At 41.7% G+C, this 19,800-nt stretch overlaps 1 protein-coding gene across 4 annotated transcripts in view; it reads right to left on the bottom strand.

The window, feature by feature from the left end:
- Positions 1–502: 502 nt before the first annotated feature.
- Positions 503–19,800, bottom strand: part of RNF145 (ring finger protein 145) — a 46,100-nt gene continuing 26,802 nt past the window's right edge. For all 4 annotated transcript variants that reach the window (XM_061456789.1, XM_061456791.1, XM_061456788.1 and 1 more), the window contains exons 5-11: positions 15,175–15,410; positions 11,637–11,812; positions 7,766–7,906; positions 6,292–6,474; positions 4,223–4,370; positions 3,206–3,562; positions 503–2,091 (exon numbers count right to left, since the gene is read on the bottom strand). In XM_061456789.1, the coding sequence (XP_061312773.1) occupies positions 1,666–2,091; positions 3,206–3,562; positions 4,223–4,370; positions 6,292–6,474; positions 7,766–7,906; positions 11,637–11,812; positions 15,175–15,410 (1,667 nt within the window). In that variant the 3' untranslated portion in view covers positions 503–1,665. The remainder of the gene's footprint in view (positions 2,092–3,205; positions 3,563–4,222; positions 4,371–6,291; positions 6,475–7,765; positions 7,907–11,636; positions 11,813–15,174; positions 15,411–19,800) is intronic.

Genomic DNA, 19,800 nt, shown 5'->3' with positions numbered 1-19,800 from the left:
CAGGACCTAAAGCGCTGACTAACAGGAGTGAAAAAGAAGAGCTCAAGAAAAAAGCCTCATCACAATCTTCCCCCCAAACACACCCAAGCTGTTAATAAAAGCTTTGCAGTGAAGTACATGGAAAAGCTACATTTCTGATTAATACACAAGAAAACAAAAATGAGATACAGAATCACAGGATGGTGCAACTGATATTTCCCTCCTATCAGGTGAGAAGGAAATAGGTTTGGGTTTTGCTTGATATTCAGCAGCAGCAGTCACAGCCTCTGGGAGCAAATAGGCCCCAGTGCTCTGTTATTGTGGACAAGATCTGGTGGCAAGGCCTGGGGGAGGCCAGGAGGTATCACCAAGACACACAGCACTGAAATGGAAATGGGAGTAGAGCGTGTGCATCACAAGTTCCACTGAGCTCCAAGGGGAACAGACAGCTGCTGTTGCAGGAGAGCCTCTCCACACATACTTAATCGATGGCATTTCAATGCAAGAATCACATAACCAGGTGTAAAAATCTTCAAATGTAATTTATTAAGACATTCAGCTATGTCTGTCAGTCTACATCCAAATTTACTACTAAAAATAAAATAGTATCACATTTCACATTAGGAATACCGACTTTGAAAAACACTTGAGTCAAGCCTATCGTATAAATAAGTGACTAATTTCTCTTCATATCAAAATTCACATAAAAAAATTGCCTGCTCCCTACTCCCACCTATTCCCCCACCCCAGTTCCTAGTTCTACTTGAAGCCATGATGAATGTAAAAATTTAAGTATGGACATGTCCTTGTCAAAGAAAAAAAAAGGTGCAAACCTATTAACAGCTTTAAAAGTGGCATTTGCGGAGTCTGATCATACACAATAATGTACTCATTCCCAAAGTGCAAATATCGCCAGAGTTTAATACTGTTTTAATTCAGCTGCAAGAATTAAACATTACACAGCACAGTACTGCAAGGCCTCTATCTGTGCCCTAAAACTCATCCCACTTGCCTCCTGCACACGGTAGCAGAGGTCAAAGCGTTCATTAGAGCTTTAGTTTACTTCACGCAGCCCAGACTGTGCCCATTATTAGCAAAAGTTTCATATACAACAAAATATTTAAGACTCCGTCATAAAAGTCAAGAGTCACTATAGGTTACATAAATTCAAATGCAACTGCCCCACCAAGAACACCCAAAGCATAGACATGACGTATTAAGAGTGCTTCCATCTTCTAGTACAATCACTGCTGTTGTAGCTTTGATTTTTGCTTACGTGCCATAAAAAATTGTCAGCAACCAGGGACTGGTAACTTGCTGCATTTAACATCTCTCAGGTAGCCCGGGACACGGCTGTATGTGATACCCTCTTCCTGTCTGTCAGCAACCTCTCACAGACCTCTCGTTCCTCTTACCCCTCACCTGTGTCTTGAAAACACTTTTTTCACTGCAATTTGTTTCCAGACATCCTTCCTATGCCCACAGTTCAGAGAGCTTCTGGAGTCATTTCTACTACATCTCACTGGAGTTACCACTACCAAGCAGCCCATAAAAATCAGCATGGGAGATTACATTTTGACCAGCATTAATAGCTAAACTTCTTTCACAGCTGTGGAAGGATAGGTTTTCTTCTGAGTCAAACTTGATCTCTGAAATGTGTTTGTTCCTGCGTCATCCTTCGTCACCTTAGAGCTGGACACAAACCCTTGGATCGGGAGCGGGGCACCCCTCTGGAGCTGCCATTAGTTCTGCAGCACAAGCTGCTCCCTGGCTGGCCTCACATGGGCCTGTGTCACTGTCCATGCTTTGAGACCCCTCCAGGCCATCCTGTCCACCAGTAACCTGGCCACTGCTCTTGCTAGGGCTGTCTTTCACATCTGGCCCATTGTCAGGTTCAGCACCAGGTGGCTCAGCTGCATCTCCAGGTCTGGTATTCTGCTCTGCAGTAGGATTTGGCTGTTGAACTGGCTCTGGTCCCAGCCCTGGTAGCTGTGAAGGGCTCTTAAGTTGGCAGTGGCACAGAGGGCAGGTTTCTTGCACATACAGCCATTTCTTAAGACAACCCGCATGAAAAAAATGGCTACATGGTGTGATCACAGCAGTCTTCATATCCTGAAAGACACAAAAAAAGAAGGAAGATCACATTATTTGTAATTCCATTCCTTTCCTCTCACCCAATGTATCTAATGGGTCCATCAGCCACAGAAGAGACTGAAGCAATCTACAGGTAAATAAAAGAATGTTCCTTCCTTCCTACCAACAAGCCTCTACATTCAAATACAAACACAGGCCAGGTCTGGCTGTTTATACCACAGAGATTAGAAATTAGGGAAAACAACTTTGTTTATAAGGTGTTAAGAGTCACAGAATTAGTTGGTTTAAGAAATAATTGCGCATCTCAAAACCTGCACACTTACAGATCCAACACGTAACAACAGCAAGCCAGAAATTAAATAACCCTGAACTCTGTCAGCTGAGACCCACATGTTACTGGTCTGGTGTTTCAAACACCCTCATTCAATCTGGCACCTGTAGTTTTACTCTTCAAAGAGCCTGGAGTATCAAGTTTGGAGTCATTCCAACTGCTCTCCAACTACATGCTGATCTTCAGGTGGTTCTTTCACTGTCATACATAACTACAATTTCTGTCCAAGAGAAAGAGACCTTGGAGCTAGAAGTGTGATAAAGATACTACTTTCAGCATTGACTTCTAAGGTACTTGCATCTGCTGGCTTACATTAGAAAGACTTGATAATTAGGTTTCTGTTATAAAACAGACATTGCACATGAAGTTGAAGTAGCGATGTCTGTAAATACTGGGCTACTTCTATGGAATAGCAACAAATTAGTTCTAGAGTACACATTGTCTTTCACTAACAAAATCTTTCACTAATGAAAAAAGGGCACATTTGCTGTTACTTTTGAGACCAAATCAACCCAAATACAAGAGGTTTCAAGGAAGTTTTTTTGTGTAACTTGATTAAGAAAAAGCAATAAACACTTCCAAACTATCTCTTTATTCATAAAAGACTCTGTGGGTGACAGCACTCCAAATCAATTTACACAAAGCAGAAAACTGGGTAATTCAAGTAATTTACTGAGCACAATATTACTCGTTAAACATGATTCAAGTAACTTATTTTACTTAAACATGATTCAAGTAACTTATTTTGACAGTACAGAGATGTCTAAATTAAAGTCAATCTTCTGACACTTTCATTCTTACCTGGTAGCAGATGGCACAGATATCATTGTGTTGCTCCAACTGCTCTTTTGTGGCAACAGGCAGTGATTTTATCTTATTCACAGCATCTCTACGAAGAAGGAAACTCTTCCATCCCAGTTGGGCGCGCAACCACACATTGTAATAGGAGTGAATGAAGATGATCACAGAACCCATCACAGTCCATTCACCAAAGATGGTCTCCGAGACACCATATGCCACCACACAGAGAGCGACGAGGAATTCCAGCAGCCGGTATGTACCATTCACATAATAAATTACATCATCCATATTTTCTACAGGTTCTTTTCTGAACTCCTCCACCATAAACAAAACATAAATGAAAAGTGTTCCAAGCACCTGTAACAGTGAAAAGACCATGAGCTCAGCATTCGGTTCTGAACCAGAGTTGAAGTCATCCAGCACTGTCCATTGAGCTCTATACAAACCAGATAGAGAGGAGGTGAGCCCCAAAGGAGTAAAACTGTTGCTGAGCTTCAAGACAAATAAAAGTCACTCTTTCTTGCAGAGCATGTAAGCTTGTTCCCAAGTACTTCCCCTTCCGTACTTTTCTCAGTCCAGAAAACAGCTCAGCTGATTCAACAGAAGTGCTGAGCATCATGAGCAGCAGTTTTATAGTGTTACAACAAATATGCTTAGTAGAAAACATCTGCTGTATTTATACTGCTGTGTTATGAACATCAAATCACTTTCACAGAGCCACAGCCAAGTAACAATACATAGACAAGTACTCTGGGAGGCAAAAAACCCTAACTTTTTTTACTATGATAGTTATGCCTTCAAAAGCCTTCTGGCTTTACAATTTGAAATTACTTTCATTCACCTCTATTCCTAGCCCTTAGCCTCAGTTACAAGCTAATGAAAGAGATTTTATACCTTATCTTGTACTTCTGCCCTTCTGTCATCCCTGGTCTTTCCTCATCGTGCATATCCCCCTCTAGAGTAACAGGATCACAGGTTAATGCAGAGCTTCAGTTACTACAGGGCTAGCATTCTTACCTGAAGAGAGGTTAGAATACTGCTGGAGATAATGATCAACAGCCAGAAATCCATGTGGAAAAATTGACAAATCATGTAGGCCATGTAAGCGGGGAACACAAGTAAGAACAAACAGAGGCTGACTGCTCGGAAGTGCTTCCACAGACTCCTGCAAACACAATAGGGTTTTATTTTTTACGTCAGGTTTAAGTGTCAGGATAAGAATAGGCTGGCCTGCTCAATGTAGGAACGTTAGATGTTTGCTCAAGGCTTTAACTTGTTGAAAGGAGTTTCTATTTGACTCAGGCACACTCTCATTCCAACCACAGGTTGGTAGGCATGCCCACCATGCATGCCTACACCACATAGAGTATGAAAAGTTCCCTCTCATACGGCCTTTTCTGTTTTCAATACAAAGACAAAAACTATGGGCAAAAAATTTCACCCACAGTAATTGCCATAATGGGTCTGATCAGTGGTTGGACAAATGAAGTATCTGAGATACTAAATGCTTCAGATGAAAGACCAGTAAAGAAAATTACTAACTATGCATGTAACTGTTTGTATGCTTTTCCATATAAACAGAGTTTACCCAGATTATACACTTACTACAACTCCTCTGTGTCTTTCTGCTAATACACATGGGGCAAAGGTATTTCCTTTTATCACTAAGTTTAACCCTGTTGCCTTTAGAAGCGTATTTCTCAATTCAGACATCACAAAAGAAATGCAGCAGGGCTTGAACATCCATCTCTGCCATTCCTTACTCTGCTCCTATCATTTTTCTTCCTCATCTCCTCCCCAACCTGAATATACCATCAATCTTTTTACACCCACCCGTTTGGAAGGCTTTCAGGATATCTTCAGTAATTTACTATACTACCTCTGCATGTTCCTCAGGTATTTTAACCTCATTTAGGTTAAAATGTGGTACAGGAATAGCAGAAGCTGACTAAGAAACTATCTGAAGAGAACACTGCTATGAGGCATGCAAGTCTGTGTCTGTAGGTGAGGGAGAAAGGCAAAGCTGAAGTGGAATTTGTCCTGATTTTAGCCGATTTAGAACTGTCTGGGAGATTTGGCAGAAGAGAGTTACAACTCAGTATCACCACAGACTGCTTGTTTAAGCTGGGCAGATGCTCATATCCTGGCGCTACTCCCTCTCCCTGTGTTACTATATTTGAAGTTAACATTGCTGCAGGCAGAACATGCTGGCTACAAGTAGCCTCTAAGCTAAACAAAATCTCTATGTCTAAACATCTCTTTCATTTCTTCACTTACAGGTTACAGAAAAAAACACAAACAATTAACAAAGATACAAACAGACTAATACAAGAACACCAGATACCAATACAGCTTTTCAAATCAGAAACTGAAATTAAACAACAATCCCACATCATCAGAACATCTGGTGCACTAATGCAAGCCTTCCACCTCTTATTTTCTGCCAGTAAACCCTCTCATTTTGGGATCAGTCTCACAGAAAAAAGTAAAAGGGTTTACAATATTTAACAGGAGGTCACTCTCAGAAACTTCCCACCCTGTTCGAGATCTTCTCTTCTGAGATCTTCTGACAACTTCTCAGCAGTCTGAGATCACTGCATAAGAGGGAAACCTACCCAACCACAGAGGAGGTTAAGCAAAACCATTCTGCAAAGCCACACAATGGAGGGTGGGTGGGAAGAGCACTGGAGTCCTGGATTTGCTTAACTGAGACCACAGTGCACTGACATTCTTGCTAGGGAGAATAATCACTGAACAGTGCCATGCTCAGGGTGGGCAGCCAGCAGCTACAGAACAGCAAGGCTTTAAAAAGGCTGGATGGATGCAGTCCTGGGCAGGAGCAGGTGACCAAAGTCACCTACTCTTTGCCAGTACTCAGCATGAGGAAAAGTATTATACTATGTGCTCTTGAGAAAAGAGGATAGGGAGGGGAAAGCTACAGAATTTAGACTGGAAAAGATATCTGCATACAAAAGACAGGGTAAATTTACAAGCTACTAAAAAGCCAAATCAGGCCATCAATTACTAGTTTATCACCTCCTAAACCAGCATTGAGTAAGTCTCATTTTAGGAAACCAGTCTCTTACTTGTCCCTTGAGGCTCCCAGGGCCAAGACAATGGGATCAGCGATTTCCAGCATGGACTGAAGTATGGATGCCACCACGATGAAAAGAATAATACTGAGCAGGAACGCCCGATGCACAACTTGGAGCTCAATCAAACCTGTCTGCACAGCCAGGATGAGGAGTGTGACGCCTTCAGTCATTCCCCTGCAGATTAACAGAGTCAAAAGAACAATCAATCACATCTTTCTGTGTATCAATGCTGGTTCAAAAATACATCTAGAAACACCAGGAAATAAGCTCTCTCTGCCACAATCCTTCAAATGTCTTGTTTTAGCTTTTACTGATGTCCTTGCTAAGGTTTTAATCAGAGGAGTGTTTTCAGAAACACTGAAGTGCTGGGGGTTAGGAAGCAGACTTCAGACTGCTCCTGCCTCAGTGCATGGGCTACAAGCAACTCAGCAGACATCACCCGAGAGTCCTCCCCCAGCACAAAGCATTGTAAGGATCCACGCTGCGTCTTAAGAGGAGGAACCCACCCACCTCAGTGTTGCCTACGCAAGCCCAAAGCAACCCTGCTATGTCTACATTTGGGCAGCAGTCGGCCTCATTCCTACATCTCCACAAAAACCCCCTCTACCGGTTACATTTCCCCATCAATACCCTCCTGTCTGTCCTTGGCTCAACAACCCATCCAGTGACCAGTTCAGGCAACCAGCAATTTAGCCATTTTTCAGTTTATCCTCTCTGTACCTACACACTGTCCTCTTCTTCTTGGCTTGAAACCTCAGACTGAATACCTCTGAGTTCCACAATTCAGCACCAGTACTTGACACAGTTAAGGAAGAGATCACCCAGAATTGAATTCTTACCCAAAAGATACTTTCAGGCAGACTACTCCTGGGCACCTCCAATTTATACCATTCTCACTTCCACATCACAGAATCCAAAATGTAAAACACTCTTTTGCATATGGTCTCAACTTTCTATAGAGTTAAGGGCTGGAATAACTGAGAAAGGTACTATCATACCTAGGATGCCAATTTCATATTGGACAAGTTGGGACAAGTGTTAAAAAAAGGCAGTTTCCATATTTTGGCTATTTCCCATGGTAATTTACAGGCAGTCTATAAAATGCTGTTTTAAGCCTCACAGATTAGAAATGTTTCACACATGACTACAGGGTAAATGAGGAAATGGAAAGATGAAGTGATTATCCAAGCATGTGAAAATTTTCCAGTGACTCATGAAAATGAAAGCCCTAAAACAATTCAAATCCCAACTAAAAGCCCTGAATTTATCACAGAAAGTAACCATCTCCCAAGAAGTCTGTGACAAGCTGTATTTTCACCTCAAATCCTTCCTATGCACAAAGATTGGCATACAAAAAGCCTGTCAAGGATACCCAATAGTTCGTAAGTTAAAAAACTGCAAAGCAGCCTGCATGTTTCTGTATAAATCCCTTCTTTTTAGACCTCAGGCACAACAAGGCACTTACCTGTTCATAGCAGGATCATTCATGAATGCTCGATAACCCTGCAAGTAAAACTTGCAGAGAGTCAGAACTCCCAAAGCAACAAAAGAAACTGTGAAGACCAAGCCCAGGAGCGAGTACGGAGTGCTACAGCATTCGGCAATACTGGGAGGAGAGAGGGAAAGAAACAAAAAGAAAAGGTCTATCAATTAAAAGCAATGTGCTGAGCTCTCCCCTTGTCCTGTTAACTGTGCAAACTGCTTTGAAAGCAAAATTGGATTGGTTTAATGAATATATTAAAAGCTCTAAACCACCATGAAACGCTTCTATAAAAAGAAAAAGATGAGATGTATTCTGTTACTTCTTCCCAAGACACAATTTCATCTCGGCTAATGCTGCTGTCAGGGCTGGGCTATGGGGTTTCTCTGGTCCCTCTTCAGCGCTGTGCCACACGGTGGCACTGTCCTGCTTGCGCAGGGTTTTCATCACCTAAAGTCAATCTGACAACCACAACGCACCCAGGTTACCTGCTGAAATTTCTGCCAGCTACCAGAAGCAGAGTTAAAAGCAGATGGATTCATTAAGGCGCTTTCCACTCAGATCCACAATAATGCAAACAAACATCAAACTGATAAAATTCACACCAGGTTCAGGAAGGCAATGCCTGTCTTTCATATGGCTGAGCCAGAAGCAGCAAAATAGACAGCAAAGAGTATTCTGCAGGAGGCTTCTTCCTCTTTTGCCACAGCAGTGAAGTCAGACAGACTGAGACCCCAGAATACATCTGCTGATGCTGAGAATAGCTGCATTACTTCAGCTCCCTCACCTTCTGTTGATTCTGGCACTGCAATGTTTGGAACAGCCTAAGCCTCAGAGCATACTCTGGCTTCTGAAACACAATGCTGTCAGAACAAGGAGAATGCAGTGCAGTGCACCACATGCCCCAGCACTACGTAAAGAATCAGCTTACGTAGAAACAGAAATCCCTGTCAACAAGGGATTATACATCTGGAAATCCTCACATATATTATCCAAGGTAATATACACTGACACCCCCATTCACAAACAAAATAATCTCTTGCTCACCAGGACAATAGCCTTGTGAGAGAAAATACGGTGGTCAAAACCATGTCAGGTTAATTAACCAACTGAAGAGTGAACTAGTCCAGGGCTCTGACAAGACGAAAGGACTTTCAAGAAACACATGCCTCAAAAATAAACAAAGCTTGTCCAAGAGACATTTAGTTTGTCTCTTTTAATGACCATTTTAACTGGAAAACTCCTTTGAAAGCCATTCAAAACAGAAAATGTTGATGTGTTTACATATGCTACTTGCAGGGCTTCTGGTAAGCCTTCAAATTCTGCCTGGTTACCAAGCTGGGCAGGGCTGAAAAGGTTTTCAAATATTCCTGCTGCATAACGGCAGTGAGAAATGCAATATTTAGAGCAGCTATTTCTGCAGGATACTTGAGGAACTCTTATGTTTTCCTTCAAAATAAATTACGAGAAACCAGGACTCTGTCTTTTCTGCCTGATTCTTTTTCGTCAATTTTAACACCCTTAAACTTACTTTCAGATGATCTACTAAGCAAGGGTCCCAGAGGAGATTACGAGCTCAAAGAGAAGCCTGGGGAGCTCTGAGTGTTATATTCATGTGTCAAGCACATGTTCATAAATTGTCCCAAATTGCTAAACTCTTCAAGGCTTCTCAAAAATCACAGCAGTTACACACCCACAGAAAGGATTCTTGACAGGAGCAAGGACAATGAAAGGTAGGGAACAGGTTTTAAACAGCAAACATGCAAGCAAGAGCTTTCCAGTCTGGGAAGAACAAACTTATGCTACTCCCAATTTTAAAGAACAGAACTGTTTGGTATATGTTGCTCTCCCACCCCCATACATGAATCGAGGAGCACTGAATGAAACTATATGGATTCAAACAATCAAAACAGATTTTTTTATCATACAGACCAAGCTGAGCTGTGAAACTCCTTGCTCGGGATCTTTCAATGATGCAGGTGTACATGGGTTCAAGGGTAGCAAGCACAAACTGATGGAAGAGAAGTCCTTTAGAGGGTTACTGGATGCATATTAACCATATCCAGCTAATACAGCTTGACAGCTGAAGGTGGATGCAGGACTGGAAGAGTACTAGGAAGTGTCCTGTTTGTCACATTATGAACGGGTGTTTTTCCAGGTATTCATTTACAGCCACTGCTGGAAACTGGATCCTGGGCTAGACAGCATTTGGTCTGAGCCAGCACAGCAATTCTGATATTCCTATGAGAGCTGGACACAGCTGTTCTGCACACCCCAACTGCTCTCACCTGAATTCCAGCTATAATATTTTAAGAAAAGGGAGAAGATGCAGAATTCACTCACTCTCGTGGAAGAATGCATCTTTTCTTCCATTTTGTTGAACAGCCAGAGCTACATTATTAACTGCCCTCACACAATATTTCAGCTCCCTTCTAGGGGTTAAGAGGCTATTAGTGGTATTGGGTTTTTGCTTTTAAGATGAATAAGCATTTATAACCTCTCAACTGCAACAGGGCAGAGAACATCTGCACCGTTTTTCCACGTTTTTCCGTATTTTTCCACTTGCAGGGAGAACTTCACAGATCAACTGGTACTCAGGCACTCACAGATCAAGTCAATGCAATCCTGCAAAGCAAGTTCCCTGTTTTGCCATGAAGTTACCAATTTGGTGTAGGAATAAACTCATTTATAAGGAAAAGAATCACTTTCCCCACCTCTAACAGCAGTACTCTGTTGTAACAAAGCTAAAATTTCAGCAGAGACGAACAGGAGGAAAAACTTCAGAGACCACTGGTTTAGTAAAAAACCAGGTAACATAGTCAGCACTTTTACATAATGCAGTATGACAATGTAAGCAATTATAACACTACATGCAACAAAATCTCTGGCATTTCTCCTTACTGATAGTGAATTTTGACAGCTTACACTATTGCACCACAGATATACACACAGAGAGGCAAGAAAAAGGTAATTGTAAAGTCCAACTGGAAGACTGCAGTGATGAGCAAGTTACTCAATTTGCTGCCCAAATAGCAGAATTAATGGCATATGGTCTCTAAAGAGTATGTCCTGTGTTGCCTTTGTGTTTCGGCAACTATTACCTCTTTACTTCCCATCCCAGTATTACATTATCTAATTTGTGTAACTGATCCTTTGCAACACACCCAGTTCCTCTCTGCCCCACGCTCCCACTCCCTTTTGTATGCTGTCATTTCTAATTAAAGAACAGCCAGCAAAGGCACAGAGGTTCCAGACAGAATCCCCCAAATGCTGCCTTTCTCTCAGAAACAGCATGAACACAGGCCTCTTCTTTATCTCACAGTTTTTACAAAGCTTTTAGGAATTTGGTATCTAAGATCTTTACACCTCTGCCAAATTAACCACTGGACTCAAAAGTACTTTGGGAGTGGAGTACTTTGGCTGCTTGGATGAAGTCAAGAATGTGTCCCACACCAGAATGATGAAACGAGACATACAAGGCTCAGAAAGCAACACAATCACAAATATCACTTGGACTGAAATTCAACTGAAATATCTCAGCCTTAAAACCAATCTCTATACTGAAAACAACTTCTGGACCAAAGCTCTAATTATACGTATTTCCTCATCAAAGGAATATTTTGTTTTCTCTAGGAACTGTCCCACAGTTTTACTAACGTTGTCTCTTCTGAATGGGATCCATGCCTCTGAAAGACAAGCTTAACAGGGTTTACACATGTGGTCGCTGCAATAAAGACAAGTATTCGTTTGGCATCCAAATGCAATAAAGCCAACTTAAATACTCAGTGCCTAAAAACACCACATTCATTTCAGAAGACAGTAACAACAGAAAACCTTTTGCAGACTAGTTAATTACCTTGTCAGGAAGAGAAAGAGGAGCCTCTCTCTTGAGGCAGGCTGGTCCCGTGTACTGAAATAGGAATAGATCTGAAGAGCAAACAAGACAAGCCAAAACACCATGAAAAGAACTGGGACGACCAGCTGGTTCCACAGAGACATTCCCAAAGCCAGGAGACCATACACCTCCACCACCTGGGCAAGACAGAAAAACGCAGTTTGTTACTGGTTCACAGCACCCACGATTTGGTATCAAAAGCACAATCAACAATATAGCCACAAGGAAGCTAAGGATAATTCACATGGCACTAGCCATCCCAAAGAAAAGGAGATATATCAAATTACAGTCTGACAAAGGGAGAACCCAGATTTAGCAGCGAGATATTACCACTATCTAGAAGTAGAGAGAATTACCTGACTATGCAGCAAACTATCAGAGCAGCTGAACAGATCTTCCTACCAAGAACTGGCTGGGAGCTGCTGACTGAAGCCCACTCACAGCCAGAGGGGTGAGGACACAGGCCTCTAGTTAACACACAACCCTTTTGGATCTTTTCGTCCAGCTTAAGTCACAGCAATGTTGTTCTCTCTGTAGGTACTGCCAAGTCACTGCACTCACAGGTATTGAAACAGGAGCCACATCACTTCAGTACAGTAAACCTGCTTTGCTGACCTGTTTTTAGGGAAAAACTTAACGCCTCAGACATTTTAAGTATCTCCAAAAGAACATGTACGAGACTTCTGACTGCTCCTAATCTACCAAGTAGTTTGAAATTAATGCTTAAGAGTTATTTTAGAAGATTCTGCAATACAAAAGAAGTCATTTGAGCTTCAAAGCCTAAATTACAGTGCAGTCATTTCCAAGAAGCTGGAACTTCATATAGCTGGACTTAATACAAAAGCTCAAGAGGAAATCACTCATAATTACTATTTCCTCACCACCTGCTTCCCATAGTGACATACAATCTATAATGGCTAGCAAATTTTAGCTAAACAAAAAGCTGAAAAAGCTGCCTACCTAGTCTTTCATGACAAGCGTGAGGGATATTATGTTCATAGGACCTGCTGCAGTATGTACTGTGGCCGATGGACAAGCATATGCTGCTGGCAGGGATATGGTGCCAAGCTCCTGCCTTTAGCTTTGCACACAGACATGTGAAGGAAGTGTACCAGCCCTCAGGAGATCTCCCTGGGCTCTCCCTTGGTGTGGGACCAACACAAGCTATCCTATGCAGCTCCTGGCAGAGTGCTTCACCACATCGGAAAAGGGTCATGCTATGCTCATAATGTATATTCATAACCATGAAGTATTTCTGGCATCTTCTGCTACAAGTAGGCAGCCAGGGGTTTAGACTTGCTTTTAAATTATACCATTAGGCATAGCCTGAAACACACACAAAGCAGCCCTGCCCCACCTTTTAGGGCTGTCTCAGAAAACACTCCTGGTGATTAACATCCTAATATTCACCAGTTTTGCCACTGGTATCAAAATAGCACATGACTGTATTTGCAATTAAACATTCATAAAACACTGAAGTGTTTTAAGCACAAGTGTCCTATAAAGAAAAATAGATACAATACTCTCAAACCTACAACCAATCTGAATTTGATTTCAGGAAGCTAAATGCTGCATTGTTCATGCACATGAAAACTGAAAGTGCTGGTTCCAACCTGTTGCAAGTGTTACGCTGTACAAAGACATGCAACTGGTTTACCCCAAATGCTGCCACAGTATGTGAAGCATGACTTTCCTATTCTCACTGGAAAACAAAGATACTGAAGCTTTGCCAGTTAGCTCCCAAATTAGCTTTTAATCAGCAAATCTACAAGCCAGTTACGGGTGAGATCAGACCATGGTAGGTGCTGTACAGACAAAGATAATCCTGCTCCAAAGACCAATTACATACAAAATAAATAACCAGACAGTAATGATCAACATGACAGGCTGAGACCTTGGCACACTACACACCTACTGCTGCCAAGTTTTTGTTTGTGGATGACGGATATGACAGCAAAGCAGAGCTTTACAAGAGCTTAACAAGTTAATTTTTCAGATTGCTTAGGGACTGAAAAGCAGAAGTCAGAAAACAGTGTCTTGGTTTGAAAAGAATCCAGCAAGTGGTTCAAGCAAGCATCAAGCTTTATATGTCAAAATACACAGAAATATTCATAGAATCATAGAATAGTTAGGGTTGGAAAGGACCTTAAGATCATCTAGTTCCAACCCCCCTGCCATGGGCAGGGACACCTCACACTAAACCATGTCACCCAAGGCTTCATCCAACCTGGCCTTGAACACTGCCAGGGATGGAGCATTCACAACCTCCCTGGGCAACCCATTCCAGTGCCTCACCACCCTAACAGGAAAGAATTTCTTCTTTATATCCAATCTAACCTCCCCCTGTTTAAGTTTTAACCCATTACCCCTTGTCCTGTCACTACAGTCCCTAATGAAGAGTCCCTCCCCAGCATCCCTATAGGCCCCCTTCAGATACTGGAAGGCTGCTATGAGGTCTCCACGCAGCCTTCTCCTCTCCAGGCTGAACAGCCCCAACTTTCTCAGCCTGTCTTCATACGGGAGGTGTTCCAGTCCCCTGATCATCCTTGTGGCCCTCCTCTGGACTTGTTCCAACAGTTGCATGTCCTTTTTATGTTGAGGACACCAGAACTGTACACAATACTCCAGGTAAGGTCTCGTAAGAGCAGAGTAGAGGGGCAGGATCACCTCCTTCGACCTGCTGGTAACACTCCTTTTGATGCAGTCCAGGATACGGTTGGCTTTCTGGGCTGCAAGTGCACACTGACGGTTCATGTTCATTTTCTCATCAACCAACACCCCCAAGTCATATTCACATACATTTTATTTTTATAGAAAAACATGGTGTGATGTTTCTGTACTGTTAACAAAGTGTCTTTTCAACTACATATATATTAGATGTCAAAGTGTTAACAAAATGGATACATGTCAGATCAGTCTCCTCTGTTTCTGCTAACTCTTTTGTTCGCGGTCTCAGCAATGCTGCTGTTCTAAAGAAAATACTACAGATTTTTCAAATCACTGTCTACAAGTTACAGATCACTGACTGTAAGTCAGTGATTATTAGTCAAAATGAGCTTTAGTGTTACTCCCACTTTAACACTACTATAATTATAAACGCTTTTCATACACAAAGCACCTTTTGAAATGAACAGCTACTACAATTAACGCATGGGGATTACTTTGCTCACTTAATGAGGCTTTAAAATCCCATTCTGCCACAACCTTGTCTTTTAGCCTGAATTTGGGCAGGACTAAGCAAAGTCCAAGCAAAATGGACACGCTCAGCTGGCCAGCAGCATAATTCTAATTAACGTCTTAACTGCTCACCCACACAAATTATAAGCTACCATAAATCAAAGAAAGAAGATGCTATAGATAAGAACATATTTGGTTTGCTAAGAAAAAGGAACACACACACACAGTTGCACATAGAAGACAGCCAAAGTACTTTTCTCTTTCTTTTCTGCAAAAAAGGCTCAGGCCAAGGAAACTGAAATAGTTATGTTCACTGTCTTACCTGGACAAGCTCTCTGTATGCAGATTTTGCCAAATTATAGGGCACCAGAAGATTTGATGCCAGAAAGTAGAGAACTTCCAAACCAGTGAAAATCATGGCAAATTTGTTGATGATGACGATGGTTTCCAAAGGGACCAGGCAAAGTCGTGCCAGCAGAGGGAGCATGTGAGCAGAGAAAAGCCAGATCTGTTTCGTTTTCATGACGCAGGAGCAGAGCGTACATACCACCAGCTGACCTGGAAACGCGACACAGTATTTTATAATCAAGCTGATTATCCCCTTCAGAAAAAAAAAAACATTTTTTAATACGTTATCTTTCCATAATGCAGTTATCAACATCCAGCATATTATGACAGTTCTAACTAGGCCATATCTGTTATGAAACCAGGCTCCTCCGCATCCTTTGCTGGCCCACACCATTTTCAACCTACGTGAAGTGCAGGCTTTCACTTTCATGAGATGTAAACCCGAAACACATGCAGAATCATACTCAGATTAATATGAGGTCCCAGGAATAACATTATGCAGAGGAGAACCCTGCAACTCATCCCTGTTCTTCCTTAATACCCCAGTTCGACTTCAATAGTGGTGGGATCTCTATACATGCAGTTGCTTTTCTGAAGCACAGCTATACTACTCTTTCATTCCAATCTGTGCAAAAAAAAGGTAATCAGAGGTCCCAAATGGCTTTTACAGCAACAATATTTCTCCTGTCAAGAGGAATTACTGGCCAAGAAGAGCAACAGGAGGACAGCCAGGTCAGCAGCTGAGACTTCAATAATTTCATAGTGCTTGCGGCAGTTGCACAGACTGAAGCTTGCAAGTGACAGGTAATTAATGATTAAATTCTAGTTAACAGTTGGCAGGGACACCAGCACATCTCCCACACACCCAGAGATCTGGAGGCTGGTATTTCCAGAACAGACCACTCCAGTGTAACTGCTCCCATGAGAGTCACTGGAAGTTGTACCCTTTCTCTCAGAGGGAACAGAATGGGAAGAAACCCAGAAAAGAACAATTCTCACTCATCACTTTGCAGTAAGGAAAAAGTTTATTGAATAGTACTTAAAAGCAGAACCTTGTTCACCACCTGTGTTAGCTAACATCTGAAAGCCACAATATGTGGCTCTAAACCCAAGTGCTCATCCTGTTTTGGAGCTACCTCCACCAGTGTTTGTATCTCACAGCTTTTCCCAAAACTGGGAATTAGCCTTAGCAAAACAGAGAGTAACAAAATCAAGGCCGTTACCATCTCTACATCACTGCTAACTCCACATGTTCACATAAGCTTACTGACCTTGTAAGCCCTTCTGGATGGGTTGGGGAGGGAAATAGCGAGAGGAGAAATAGCAGTAGCAGGGTTTTGCTTTCGTTCTGCTCAGCTTCCCCACCTAGAAAAGGACTTCTGCTTTCAAAATAACTGCAGCTGAGCTGAAAGCAATCTCTAATCTCTACTATTTAAGCACACAAAATTCTTCCTCCTTCACACTGTCCTCTTTCAAGTTGAAGACCTACCACCAATTTGCTAGATGTACTTCTGAATTAGCAGATTTCATTTCAGAACAAGCACCCTTGCTCTCAGCAAGACACTATCAGCATGCTGGGGCTTGTAAGCCTCAGAGAAAGTTACTCTACTCATCTTTTCAGAAGTTCAGCACATCAGCTCTGAAGCATTCTCTCTCTGCTTTGTTATTCTCTACCCACACACACGTTGCTACAACCCTATTTAAGATACCACCAGCACACTGCTGTGCTGTAATATTCAGGAGCCTGGCACAGTCAGCTTGTGAGGATTTCTGCAACTCATGGTAACTAAGGCAACCCAGGTCCACACACAAAGGGATACAAATCCCAGCATCCAATATGTTCTTGGGTAAGCATGTCATCTTCTGAAAAAGTATTGCAACAACATCACGTTAAACTCAGCACTCTTTGGGACGACTCTGCAGCTCTCCAATCACAAAACAGGACCTCCAAGTTCAGTTTCATCTCACACAACAGCAAAACCTGCTTTCCTCCAGCAGTGATGTGCCAAGTATGCTGGTCATCCCTGCTAAACTCTGACCCTCCCACCTTTTTTAATTCAAACTCTGATCAAATGTTCCCTGTCATGGGAAGGAGAGCTGTACAACATCAAAGGAAATACACGGAGCACTTTCTCTGGAGGTCCCAAAGTTCTTCCTGAAGTCTGCACCTTGTCAATTCTCAGCCCCTTCAGGAAGGGCCTGAAAATGCCTCCAGAGGAGCTTTTAATGACTGGTACTTCCCATTTTAAACTGGGGTAGCAGTACCTTAGTTCAGGACAATCTCTCTCTGCAGTAAATCATAGCTTATCTCCAAGTGGGGCTGTACACTGTCAGTCTTTAATGTAACATCACAGTGTCAGTAGAAATTAGCTTGTACCTCATATCAAATCACAGAAAGATTCTAACACTTCAGCTATCTGCTAAGATCAGCAAATCCAGCTGAATGTTTGCACTCCATAAACTTAAACACCATGGACTGAAAACTGCCAGACACAGGTAATGAGCACAACAGCCAGAATCCTCCTGCAGGACACCACGGTCTTCCACTAGAGAATGAGGCAATAAGGAAGAAATTTATTGCCTAAGTTTCTGCCCATTCTTTTCCCTTCCCAAAACATCCACAAATACATTAAACATTGTTGACAGGTAGCCAAAGCCCCCCAGCTCATAAGCTAATAGAAAATGTGCAAGAAGAAAGGCTATGTGGTACAGCCACTATTCCAGCCACTCTGACTATATGGAACTGTATTTCATTCCCAATTTTAAAAAGCTGATGTTAACAAATTCCCTGGCTACATCCTTAAATGCTACTAAAACCCCAGGATATATTATTATATACATATTAAATATCTAATCCCATATTGTGCACTAAGAAAAAGCAAGTCTTCATGGTAGCATCCAAAACCATGCAACTTTACACCATTCACACCCTACTTGCTTACAAAATAGCACACTCATCCAAGGGATGGTCTTCAAAGATATTTATTTCTTCCATCCAGCACTTTGCAATGTTAGTAACTCTAGTCAACAGTCATCAGACTGAATTAGATGCAGGGAAGAAATGACTAGGAGAGCCCGTTCAAAAAGCACTAATGAAGAAAAGCACTAACAAAGATTAAATCTGTGAAGCCGTTGGCATACTGTACATCATCACCTTAATTCTGACCAGGACTTTAAGGAACAAGAGCTGGATCAGCAGCACCATTATTTCCCCAGGTACCTGCCTCACTGCCTTTGTCAACAGTGCTGCAGCGCAACATTGAAGAAAAAGATGGAGCACAGCACTTGTATATTCATTTTGCTGTGAAGATGACAGTTCAGCACAGTACACTCCCGAGACGTGGCAGATTGAACTGGATAAATACCTTTGTATGTAACAAATCTGAGAAAGTATTTCATATTTATACAAAACATTGTCAAGTCTCATAGCCCACTTGCACAGGTCTTCCCCAAAGACAACTGCTTACGTACACATTTGCTAGTATTGCCAAGTACCTACTTTTAAAAAACCTTTACAATATGGGGACACTTTAGTCCGACACCCAGTACAACCCAAAACTGTATGGCATACAAAGAGTATTATCTTTTTCTCAGTTATTCTTAATCCATATTAAAACCTGGATGAAGCATAATGGGCTTGACTCTTGGTTTAGTTTCTGCCTGTGAATGACACACCACCTCCTGACCCCTTCCTGCCTAGGCCTCCCTCATGCTTTGTGAAGCTCTCTGACGGATTCTGCTTTATCACCGGACCCCACATTTCACCCGAGATTCAAAGGGCTAATTACAAACATTTTGTCATAGAAACACATGAAAGGCTTTAGTTGTACTTTAGTGTCATTTGACAAGATGGGAAAATGTATTTAGAAATTCATGAGAGTAAAAAATACATCTGAAGTTTCCCTTTCACTGAAAAATACCAATGTTATTTCTATTAAAAATACTAAAAGCAAAGACAAATGCTACATTTGAAAGTAAGGATGCAGGCAATCAGGAGATGTATATATTCTGGTAGACCTAACACACTAAAGAAGTAAACCCATCTATATCTGCCAGTAGCAGCTGCAAGTAAACAGAAAGCAGATGAGTTTTGCCAACCATACATGGCTGACTAAATCTGTCAATAATCTGATGAAATCCATAGATCTTCCTTAATTCCTCTCAGTAAGATTTTTCTTCCAAGCTTTTCTCAGGCTTAATTTTAAAACACAAATGGAGTATGTGTGTATTCCAATATCCTCTCAGTAGAACATATGGTGTGGTATAGCAACCCTAACACTGAATTTAGTCTCTTCCTGTGAAAGTTCAGAGGGTAAGTAAACAGTCTAGAAAATCCAGTTCTTTGGGATTTATTTAGGATTTTTAGTTAGAGAAGTCATCTTTGCCATTAATCAAACACAATTTAAATGTAGTTTTGACTTGTTACTCCTTACTGTAGTTGCGTGCAGATACCCACAAATATGTATCAGCAGGTTTTTTGTGAGAATGACAGTGCTCACCTATAAGGCAAATGAAGAATACTTATACAACACTTTCATTGACAAAAGCCCTATATATACAAGTTATTGAAATGTCTACAGTACTTTGCACCTAAAGATTA

Source organism: Pezoporus flaviventris, unplaced genomic scaffold (assembly GCF_033815535.1).
Source record: "Pezoporus flaviventris isolate CSIRO_AGI_PZ_B2104156 unplaced genomic scaffold, CSIRO_AGI_Pfla_v1 ptg000023l, whole genome shotgun sequence".
NCBI lineage: Eukaryota > Metazoa > Chordata > Aves > Psittaciformes > Psittacidae > Pezoporus > Pezoporus flaviventris.
Note: the sequence above shows the minus strand (reverse complement) of the source record. Positions and strands in the feature narration are given on the sequence as shown.